The sequence below is a fragment of the Mobula hypostoma genome, chromosome 20, assembly GCF_963921235.1.
Source record: "Mobula hypostoma chromosome 20, sMobHyp1.1, whole genome shotgun sequence".
In the NCBI taxonomy this organism is placed as follows: domain Eukaryota; kingdom Metazoa; phylum Chordata; class Chondrichthyes; order Myliobatiformes; family Myliobatidae; genus Mobula; species Mobula hypostoma.
Genome location: NC_086116.1, coordinates 19,974,061 through 19,986,553, shown reverse-complemented (window position 1 = coordinate 19,986,553; position 12,493 = coordinate 19,974,061). Strand labels below are relative to the sequence as shown.

General features: G+C 35.1%; 1 protein-coding gene across 2 annotated transcripts in view; it reads right to left on the bottom strand.

Annotated features, from left to right (window-relative positions):
• lrrk2 (leucine-rich repeat kinase 2) overlaps positions 1-12,493 on the bottom strand; it is a 140,734-nt gene that overhangs the window by 65,524 nt on the left and 62,717 nt on the right. For both annotated transcript variants that reach the window (XM_063072493.1, XM_063072494.1), the window contains exons 22-28: positions 10,507-10,570; positions 9,672-9,889; positions 8,634-8,878; positions 6,441-6,589; positions 3,938-4,031; positions 802-988; positions 292-473 (exon numbers count right to left, since the gene is read on the bottom strand). In XM_063072493.1, the coding sequence (XP_062928563.1) occupies positions 292-473; positions 802-988; positions 3,938-4,031; positions 6,441-6,589; positions 8,634-8,878; positions 9,672-9,889; positions 10,507-10,570 (1,139 nt within the window). The remainder of the gene's footprint in view (positions 1-291; positions 474-801; positions 989-3,937; positions 4,032-6,440; positions 6,590-8,633; positions 8,879-9,671; positions 9,890-10,506; positions 10,571-12,493) is intronic.

Sequence of the window (12,493 nt, the reverse complement as noted above, 5' to 3'; positions counted from 1 at the left end):
GTGGAATGCACTGCCTGAGTCAGTGGTGGAGGCAGATACACTAGTGAAGTTTAAGAGACTACTAGACAGGTATATGGAGGAATCCAAGGTGGGGGCTTATATGGGAGGCAGGGTTTGAGGGTCGGCACAACATTGTGGGCCGAAGGGCCTGTACTGCACTGTACTATTCTATGTTCTATGTATTACTGAATTTCAAATACAAAGCATTTTTAATTTGGCATATCTGCATAAAAATCCTAACAATCCACAGGATGCTCCGAAGCCTCTGACATTTTAAATAAACTCCCTCACCTGATAATATCTTTTGTTTTGCTGCCAACATGTTTCAAGTCCAAATCGAGAAGCAATCCTTGCAGTTCAAGTTCCCACAGCTTCTGCAGCTTTCCCATTTCATTTGGCAAGGACCTCAAATCAGAGTTATGACTCACGAGTAAAGAAGTCATGTTTTTTAGCAGACCAATCTGGGGAGGTAGCTGAAAACAACATGAAACATCCAAGTCTTGGTGCCAAGTGCAGAAAAAGAATTTGAAACTCTTAAACAGGATTGCTCAAGTACTACTATTACAAAGGTTTGAAAAATAGTTAGCAAGTCTAGCAACACTTGTGGAGAGAGAAACAAAAACTCTTTAGACACAGCTTTATCTGTGGTATAATTCCAGTAATATTGTTCTAAGTTTTTACAAAAATTAATTCATTGCACATTTACTTAATAGTTATAAACTTCTTTATTTCAAATCATTTAAAACAAAAATATTGTTATTTCCTTCACAAAATGTATTTAAATAAAATTATGCATTTTACCTCCTTTAAGTTGTTATTATTAAGATTCAGCTTTTCTAGTCTTGACCATTTGTTTACTGCTTCACTGAGCTCCAATACACTGATTTGATTATGGCTAAATACGAGTTCCCTTAGACTTGAAGACTCCCAATGAATAGGCCCAGGGAGTTTTGCTATCTTGTTGTGACTTAGATTGACAGTCCTTAAGCTAGAGAGAAAGTAAAAACATCTCAAACCTTTGGTTGGAAATTAAATTAATAATCAGTAAGGGAAATATGATCAACGTACTGAATTTTCAGTGTTTTCATATCCTGTATCAAAACTTCCAAAAATTATTGCCAGAAATTATTAACTGGATACTTAACAGTGTATCAAATGCACATTGACAGATTAAAAACATGGAATAAGAGTTTCCAGCATAATGTTAATAGGTACTGAAGCAAGTCAGATGCCTTCATTTATATCACCAGTACAGAGAAAATTCATTTTAGCTTAATTTGAAAGGCTTGTTCAGATGCAATAAAATTATGTACTATCATATGTGGCGGCAGGTATTTCATGTTCTTAATCATTTGGTTGTTTTAGATGATGTGCTTGGCAATCCAAATGGTTTCATTCAAATACGAAATAATTTAGAATGAATGAAACTCCCCTTCAACAGACTCAAAAGTCAAGTTTTTATGTCATATAATTTATGGTAATGACTATTTCAACAGAACATTGCACACTAAACCAGCATGTTCCAGCAGTTTCACAGCTAATGAGCCATAATCCATAAACTTACAAGTGCTCACAGCAAGCAATTAGGCCAATTGACCTGTAACCACCAACAAACAGCAAGGAACTTTGTGCATACCTGAAATCTCTTACAGCAAGTAAATGTCAGATCACTTCAGATAGAAAAAAAAGCCTCACTTTAGGCATCTCATGGGCAGTTTTTGACCTTAAAATAAACCTGCAATTCAGGGATGTCATCGGGGTAAAGCCTAGATGAAAGGTAGAAAGGCTACAAGGATAGAGAAAGGATAAACAGATTGTACAGAATTGCCAAAAGAGTTGTTGATCTGGTATTATATTTGTAAAAGTTATGCTGCCATTTCAGAATAGGTTAATTTTAAAACAAAATCATAATCATATGGAAGTGGAATGAATGAATAGCTGAAGATAGTAATCCTGTGCTTGGATAAAAGGTTATCCAGCTGGCTTTAGACCACAGAAACAGTAGTAAAATGAATGTTGAAGGAATAGTGGACAATTATTTTTAAATTCAGGGCTAAGATTTTAAGTGTTAATATATGCAAATTTATCTTAGTTCCTCAAAAAGAAAACAAAGGGAAAGAAGCTCTTACCACACTGCACTAGAATTAAATGGATACTTAACTGTGCATCCATTATATAAATCAATGAGAGAAAAACCATAGCAGTCCTGTCATTCAGTAAATTGTGGCTATCTTTTATCTCAACCTTACTTTCCTACACCAACCGCATAACCTTAGAAACCCTAAGTAACTTAAAATCTAGTAATCTATTGCATATCTTTGGAACTGAGACCTCCACAAGCATCATTTACAGAAAATTCCAAAGATTTACTTTTATCACAAGAAAGTAATGTCCCCAATGAACAGCCTTTCATTTTAAGACCATAACCCCTGGTTCCAGACAATGCCACCAGGGGGAGCATCATCTCAGAATTTTCCCTATCTAGTCCCTAAAGAGTTTTATGCACTGGTTTGTTTATTCTCTCCTCAAATGACATAGTAGACATTCCAGAAATCCAATGGGGACCATTTGTTGCAGTTCTTTCAGGTAGAGAGACTAGACATAAATACAATATTCTAAATGCAATCTCACCAGAACTCAATATAATCGAAGCAGGCTATCCCAACTCATGCTCAAATCCTCTTACAATCAAAACCAACACACCACTTGCCTTTTGAACTGTTTTCAACACCAGCATATCAACATTCAGTGGTTGGTACATGAAGGTTCCCCCAAGGTCCAGATACATCAACAACTTCACATTTCTCACCCTTTAATGCTTCCAAATTTTCTACCAAAATGGATAATGTCACATTTTTTCACGTATTTCATCTACCATATCTTTGCCAATTCACAAAGATAGCCTGTCTTTATTCACCTGAGGTCTTCTAGCATCCTCCTCATGGCCAACTAATTTTATTTGTCAGCAAACGTGGACATATTGCTCTTAATCCCCTCAACCAAATCACTGATATGAACTGCTTATCAGGCTCCAAGCAGACTCTGATGGTCACAGCTTTTGAATCTGAAGCGTACTCGTTTATTGATACCCAGTATTCCAAGATTTTCACTCCTACTGATGTCAGACTAAATACATTCAGGTGATTTCTCTCACCCTCCATTCTTTAAAAGTACAGTGAAATTTGCTACCATTCAATCTGTGGGAACAATTTGAGAACCGTTAGAATTTTGTAAGATGATAATCAGTGCATCTGTTATTCATAGGCATCCGTTAGTCTCGTGAGACCATGGATTTGCGCCTTGGAAGGTTTCCAGAGCGCAGGCCTGGGCAAAGTTGTATGGAAGACTGGCAGTTGCCCATGCGGCAAGCCTCCCCTCTCCGCCGATGTCGTCGCAGAGCAATGTGTGGTTAAGTGCCTTGCTCAAGGACACAACACACTGCCTCAGCTGAGTGTCAAACATTGCTCTGCAACGACACCGGTGCCAAGCTGTATTGGCCCTAGTGCCCTTCCCTTCCAAGACGCAAATCCATGGTCTCACAAGACCAACGGATGCCTATTTATATATTATTTCCATAACCACCTCCATCAAAAGCCTAGTATTCAGGTAATTTTGAAGGCCAAATTGAGATTGTCAGCTGTTTCCGGTGAAAATAACTTGGACAGGACCAAAAACACAACTTGGAATCTAATTCACTAAATGTCCTGTGGATCACAGGTGAGAGAAACAGAAAAAAAAATGTCACTCTGAAGAATGAATATAGCAAATGAGAACATTTCTGGAGTAAATTATGTTTTTTTTTGCACACTTTAATATTATATATGGCAGAAAATGTTTGATACAGGATGACAGAATACTTCAAATGTAGTAATAGCTTTCCACTTCTGGATGACAGATATAATGATAACAAGAAAAATTAACAGTCTGTAGCACATACTGGTGAAGGTTGAGAACCGCTTCCGGAACTTGACTGAAGTTATTGCTCGCCAGATCAATTGTAGTAATTTTTGATGGCAAACCACACAAACCACCTGTGAAAGTAAAATAACAATTCAGAAATGTAAAAGCGTATGTTGATTTTATTATATGCAGATTAAGATACATTGACACAAATTGGAGTGAATTATTTTCCTGCAATCCAGCCAAATATAATTACCTTCATACAGGACTTTGAACTGTACAGCACAATGTATACAGGACATTTATTGTCATTTCCTTCAGGAAATAAATGAAATAGAAGCGGAAACTGTCATCAACAAAAATGTTTGATTTTCTTTCATCCTAAATTATTTTATAAGATGTATCCACTATTATGTGGAAGCCTCCAAGCAGCCATGGCCTTTGAAAACTGAAGGGTTATTCTTTCCTCGTAATTCTTGATTATGGATACCAGCATCCAATTTTTCAAAAACTTATTAGTTTCTGTTGTTCCATTAAAATATCCATGGTGCCTAATGTATCTGCTTAAATTTTCAGAACTTCTTTAATGTTCTGAAAATATATACAATTCGTAGAAACACCTGGTCTCAAATTCATCTTATGGACAGTATCTCTTTATACCTTTTCAAACTTATACAAAAGAATGTGGGAAGTTGAATTTCAACAAATGCTTCAAGTTAAAATTTTTATTATCTTCTTCACTTGCTGCACCAATAAAGAAGCAAAACTGAAATGAAATAACTTTTTTCTTAAACAGTTTATTAAAAATACCCTAATATATGATAAAGAGACTCTGTCTGTAAGGAATTTGTTCTTTCTCCCCATGACCACATGGGTTTCTTCCAGGTGCTCCAGTTTCCTCTCACGGTGAAAGGTTAATAGGTCATTGCAAATTGTCCTATGATTAGGATAGTGTTAAACAGGTTGCTTTCTGGGCAGGACAGTTCAGTGGGCCAGTATCTTCTGCCTGTACTCATTGTCAACCTATGCACTGAATTTAAACATATTGTATCAACTGGCTGCTTAAAACTTACAATCCTAATGGTTGAGACCCTGTATGAAAGCAGAGCTAGTACAAACCCCATTCAAGAAGCAACTGTTTGAGTGTCTTCAAAAGGAAACTGAGTCAACCAAAGGTTCTTGTAGTTAATGCCTCAACTAATGAAGGCCAGTTTCTCGTAGGTTTTGTTAATCATATTAACAGTCTGTGTGCAAGCAAAGATCCCTTTATTCTTCAATACTCCCCAAGATCTCACGATTCATATTGCACATTCAAATCTCATTTATACTCCAAAAAGTACATCACTTCACATTTATCGGTATTAACCCATCTACCATTTCTCGGCCCATTTCATTAACACATCAATATCACTCTGCAGCCAAATATTACCCTCCCTACAAACAACTCTACCAGTGTTTACTTCATCTGCAAACTTACTTCTCATACCTCCTACATTCACATCCAAATCATTTGCGTATATCACAAACAGTAAGCATTGATCCCTGTAGAACACCTCCAGTCACAGGCATCCAATCAGAAAAAAGACCTCTACCATGACCTTCTGTCTTTAACGGCCAAGCTAGTTTTGGGAGGAATTTGCCCTGGATCCCAAGGACCTGAACACTTTGGACCAGTCTCCCACATGGGACCTTGTTAAAGGCTGAAGTTATGTACACCATGTCTTCCACACTGCACTCATCAAATTATTCTGTTACATCCTCAAAAAATTCAGTTAGGTTGGTCAGACAAGATGTGCCCTTGACGAAGTCACACTGGCCATCTGTCTCTGATCAGGTTCTGCCGTTCCAAGGGATCATTAATCTTGTCCATCAGTATACTTTCCAATAACCTCTCCATCACTGATATTCAGCTCATAGGGATGTAATTGTCAGCCCTTACCCCACGGCCCTTCTTCAAAAAGGGGGGCCATATTTGTTGTCATCTTACTTGTAGCAGCAAGTATTTAATAATCTCAGCCATGGCCAGTCTTTTCCTCTACACATAACAACCTGGGATACTGTACACTTCATCCAGCCCAGGGAATTTATCCACCTTATAGTACAACCACATCTCCTTTTGATTTATGGAGACTTGCATTGGAATTTCATCTTCCCCAACAATGTTTTTCAACTACAAAGTCTGTTTCCTTTGTGAGCAGGAATGAAAAGTATTTGATCAGGACAATACATTCTGGCTCCATACACAGATTTCCCCTGTTGTCACTGCTGGGCCTTAATCTTTCCCTGGTTATTCCTTTGCCCTAATAAACTGAGAAAATATGCCTCTGCTGGTCATATTTCATGACCCTCTGCCTTCCCAATTTCCTCTTTTAAGCATTCTCCTACACTTCCTTTATACTCTAGTTGGAGCCCCCAAATATCACAAACTGAAAAAATTTATAGATCTAACAAATTCTTTAAGACTAATTCTTTCAGGCTCCACTGAATTCACAGTATATGAATCACAACTAATTAGTCATTCAACTTGCAAATATACTTACTGAGCTGATTCTCCGAGGCTCTCAATATTTCCAGCTTGGAGCATTCTGTCACAAATGTATCCATTATAGCGGAGATGCAGTTCTGACTAATATCCAGTAGATTCAGTTCAGTCAAAGACAGTGAAGATACAATTGTGCTAATTTTGTTTCTAAATTTAAAGGGAAAATTAAATTCAAAAATAAAAAGTTAATTTCTTTTTCTAACTAATTGTACAAGAAATGCACTTTATTTGTGACTAAAATGGATAGTGGATTTTTTAAACAATTAGGAAAATATACACCTGGCATCAGCTTTACTTTTCAGCTGTTTTAAACTTCAGCAATGTAAACTTCAGCCAGTTTTAGAACTTCCTTGAATGTACACTGAATGTAAAATAATTTGTTTAAATGGAAGATGGGTGCCACTGTATCTTGCATTGTGCTCTATCACTGAATTCCAAAATTTCAGATCTGGTATAGTATCTGAGACCTCAGTGGTATGAAGGGTTTATATGCCTGAGACCTCAGTGGCAAAGGGAAAGATAAACTCTTTTATCATATTGCTTTTCCAATGATTACAAATTTAAGTCAAGTTTTTATAAGTCAGACTAACCTTTTGCCCCAAGCTTGCTGGCTATCTGCTCCTGAACCACATATTGTTCAGATACCAAAGTTCAATGAAATAAGATATCTCTTATAAAAGATAATTACAATGTTTGTCAATATATTTACATTCTAGGACTTAAAAATAAAAAGCCGAATCTGACAGGATGCACTTATTTAAAATACTTAACTGTTCCATGCTTTCTTTGTTGATTATGAGGTACACAAAGTAAGCATTTTAAAGAACTCTTGAGCAGCAGAAATAACATAATTAGTAACCAATAAGTTTAATACAATACTTTACATAACAGTATCCCTAGTAACATCATACGGTGTAATAGTTTACTTTTTGACCAAAAAAAGCCCATTCTCCTACACAACATTCCAAAGTGGCTACAAGTTATATTTGCCAATTGTATTTCCTTAAAATGCAGCAATTGCTAATACAAGACCATAAGATACAAGAGCAGAATTAAGCCATTTGGCCAATTGTGTCTGCTTCCCCATTTCATCGTAGCTGATCCAAATTTTCTGTCAGCCCCAATCTCCAACCTTCTTCTTCTATCTGTTCATGCCCAGACCAATCAAGAATCTATCAACCTCTGTCTAAAATATACATAAAGACTTGGTCCATAGCTGCCTAGGCAAAGAATTCTACAGATTCACCACTCTCTGGCTAAAGAAATTCCTCCTTATCTCTGTTCTAAAGAAGCCCCTCTATTCTGACCCCTGTATAATGTAAACCCCTGAATGACATTATAATTCTGTGCTCTGTCTGCTTTGTGAGCTTTTACTTTGTAATGTTCGGGTGTTCATCAGTTTTCTGATACTTGCAAAGTGAGATTGAATTTCATCACAGCCCATCATATTTAGTATTTACTTGTATTGATATCCACCCATCATAATCCTGCTCACTTGCCAGTAGTCTCTAGGTCCCTCTGTCAACTTTGGTGGTTTCTCTTTTTTTTAATCCACCTATCCCTTCCAGATAAGATTTTCCTGATGATAACCATATAACCATATATCCATATCTTGGATATCAATTTGTTACAAGACTTATGAAGGCTAGAACAATCTCCCCAGTACTCCAGTTTCAATCATCATTTGACTTCTTTCACTTAATCAATGAATTTCCAGCTAGTCTCCTTGTTTCACCTGAAAAATTCCTGTGATTCTGTAATAGTCATATTATTGATAATTTGCAGAATGTTAGGATATTTAACCAAGCAAAATATGCAAAAAAAAAAAACAATTGAGGAAGTTTTCCTGGTCTGGAGCAGCCCAGAATCACAGCTTCTGCTCAGTCAAAGCTCTGTCATTCTGAAACATTTAAAAACTACAATTTTGGGGCATATAAAAAATGCAATACTCAAAATTTCATAAACTTCCTTACAAATAACTAAAAAGAAAGTCAAATAGCTACAAGCTACAAAATTTCCTTCAAAATATTAGGGTCTATCACAGACTGATCAATCACTACCTCAAGGCCATGCTATTTCTAAATTTTGCTGGATGCAGTGAAATTGGCATTCTTTGCAAGACTAAGACTTAATGTTGTGTAAATGACAGCATGCCTGTTGAATATGCAGAAATATATCTTTGTGAATTTACCCTTCAAGTAAGAATTCTTCTAGCTTTTCAGTAGATTCAGCAAGACATTCTGGGAAAGAGGAAAGCTGATTATGAGACAAGTTTAATCTTTTCAGGGTTGGGCATCTGCAGTTCAAGTTCAGAATATGATCAATGTTATTTCTGGAGATATCAAGGTATTTAATGAAGTGCATTTCCAGTATGCAAGATGGAAAGGATGTGAGTTTGTTATTGCTCAAGTCAATGTCAACCAGACACTTGAGAACCTAAGGAAAAATAAATGAGAGGGTCATCTTTTCAAAATACAGTATATCAATATAATGCTAATCTATACAATTCTATGCATATTAGGTCAGCAGCATAAAAAAATAAAATAACAGGAGCAGGATTATGACATTTAGCCCTGAGCCTACATCACAATGAAGATCATGTCTACTTTTCTACCTCACTATTATTTTGCTACCCCATCCACACACCCTTTGAAAATACAGATTGATAATTCTTTGGTTATTAGGGAACAATTAGCTCTAACTGAACTTCCATGTCCCTCCAAACTGAAGATTTACAAAAATTTAACACACTGCATGAAGAATTTTTCCTAATCTCAGTACTAAATGGCCTGAACCTTTTGCCCTAGGCTTCTTAAGGCTGCAGAGCCAGGAAAAAAAAATTCCTCCCAACATGCAGCATATTTAGCCCAGTTGTAAAATTCAATGTGACCTTGAATCACTTGTACTGGTATCAGCATTTTATACAACAGATATTTAATTGTCTTCTTACAAAATGTTAATTAATCAACTGCATTGAGTGGATTATCAGCTCATTTACAAATTAACACTTTTTTTGTTTCTGCTAACAAACCCTTGTTAGATTCTATCCTGCAAGTTTATTCACAGTATTGTTAAACTTGTCTGATATCCAGTTAGTTAATTGAAAGACAGAAGCTTTTCCACCTTTGATGTTGGAGTACATTCCAATGTGGCATAATCCTTAATTATTAAAAGTATATACAATCTAAAGTATGGAAATTATCTGGAAAATATACAATTGAGTTCTTACAGAGCACAAATCCTCTGAGAAATTCGTCAAGTTATTTTGTCTTAGATCTAGTTTTTGCAGTCGTGCAAAATGCACAACAATACATTTTTCACTGATGAAACCCAGATCATCCAGCTCATTTCCAGAAAGATCCAATGACCTGATGAATTCTGTGTCAAAGCCAGTATGCAGTAAATCATCTTGCCCACTTCCAAAAGAGGGTCTTTTTGGAGCTCCACCTAAAAAGAAGCATATGCACATTAAAGGTCCACTAATCTATCAACTAAAATCATTTTTCTTCCATTTATGTTTAAGTATTTTATGGGTAATTCTTCAAGGGAAAAAACTGTGGTTCCGATCCCAAAAAATAAATCCAACTATCTGTTAAAGCAAATACAATGCATCTCCAAATAAGCTTCAACAGTCTCTAAACTTCTGCCTTCCTTCATTAACATAAAATTACACAGTTAGTTTGCTCCACAACTTATATGCAGAAAAAATTTGGTTTCATTTGCAACTAGGGTTTCAGTTTCAATTACTCGGGTAGGAAATGAGACCTATATGGGAGAATAAAATTTTGCTTCGTTGCTCAATGAATGTTAATGTGTTGAAAAGGCAAAGACAAACATTGTGTTTAAGGGGTTGATGGTTCCTTTACACATAAGGCATGATCAAGAAAAAGATTAGATTTTGGGGGAAGGCAGTGAACATGGAGTAATTTATAGAAAAATGTTTTATGATGCTAAAGGTTTCCAAAATTTTCTGACTTGATAACTTTGATATCATTTCTCTTTGCTGCTGATTTAAAATAAGTGAGCATATTATACAAAGATAAAATTTAAACCATCTTTTTTACCTGATCTTTGAGAACTCACTCTCACGCTTGAATTAATTGCAAACTCAACATTGTCCTGTTCACTCTATCAATGAAAAGAAATTCATTCAAAAATGTGTCAAAAGCATTTGCACAAGATCTCATCCATTAACATTGTTTTTAAACAGTTATCACCCAGAAATGCTTTTTCTTTCTTTTTCCAATATTTTTATTGATTTCTAAATAGAAGAGTCCAAGAGAATACATATTATAAAACAAAAGAAAAAATATAATACCAGATACAGTATATTGAATCACATTAACAAACTCCCTTACTCTATATTCATATAGATTAGATTAATTTGTGTATTAGAATATGAACAATTTTATTAAAAAAAAGATCTACACCTACTACCAAATCCGAAGCTATTTGGGGAAAAAAAAGAAAAAAAACTTATCAGATAATAAAATACACTATTAACCAACTTCTGTACTTTAACAAGAAGTCAAAGATTATGAAAATAATTTAAAAACGGACCTACAAATTTTGAAAATCTTGGTTAGATTCAGAAATTGAACAATGAATCTTTTCTAAATTTAGGCATGCCATAACATCTCGTAACCACTGAGCATGATTAGGCAGAACAGCATCCTTCCATTTAAACAAAAGTGCCCTCCTAGCCATAAGAGAGATAAAAGCCAGAACGTGCAGATCAGATGTCTTAAAGATGATATCTTTCCTTCCAACAATACCAAATAGGGCAGTCAAAGGATTAACCTTAAAATTTACTTTAAAGAGTACAGAAAAAGTTTGGAATACTTCCTTCCAATATTTTCCAAGACTTGGGCATGTCCAAAACATATGAATAAATGAAACTTTTCCATTGTTATACCTATCACAGTAGGGAGATATAGCCATATAAAAATGAGATAACTTCTCCTTGGTCATATTAGCCCTATGAACCACTTTAAATTGTAGGAGGGAATGACGAGCACATAACGATGAAGTATTAACCAATTTAAAAATCTCATTCCAAGTTTCTTCAGAAATTGAGGTCTGTAAATCTTGTTCCCAAAGATTTTTAATTCTGACTAAAGAGTCATTTCTCATTCCCAAATATCATAAATATTGGATATTGAACCATTATAGAATGATTTCATATTAAGAATTTCATCTAATCAGGACTAATCCTGATAATTTCTTATCAAGACTATTAGGAAATGTATATAATTGAGATTGCAGAAAATCTCTAATTTGTAAGTACCAAAAAAAATGGGTTTTTTGGTAAATTATATTTAGTTGACAATTGTTCAAACAAAGAAAGATTTCCTCCAACAAACAGATCCTGGAAACATGTAATACCCAATACTTCCCATTGTTTAAAAACTACATCAGTCATAGAAGGCTTAAAAATAATTTTTTTTAAAAATGGGACTAGAAAGGGAGAATCCCAATAAAACAAAATGTTCTCTAAATTGTACGCAAGTCCTCAAAGTATGTTTGACTACCACATTTTCACTTATCTTACTTAAGGATAAAGGAGGTGAAGATCCCAAAAGAGAGATAATAGATAATTTATTAACCGAGTTAGCTTCTAAAGAAACCTACCTGGGACAGTCCTTATGATTATATTATAGTATAACCAAAATGTGAGATTTCGTATATTAGCTGTCCAGTAATAAAACCTAAAATTTGGTAAAGCTAAACCTCCATTCTTTTTAACTCCCTGGTGATGGACTTTATTCAATCGAGGACGTTTATTTTTCCATATGTAGGAGGATAAAATAGAGTCCAGAGAGTCAAAAAAGGATTTAGGAATAAAAACAGGTAACGCCTGAAAGAGATATATAAATTTAGGTAAAACATTCATTTTAATAGAATTAATTCAACCAATCAATGATAACGAAAGGGGCGACCAACTTGATAATGTTCTTTGTATATAATTTAATAAATTAAGAACATTTTCTTTAAATAAGTATTTATAATTCGTAGTAATTGTTACACCCAAATAAGTGAATTGGTTTCTTA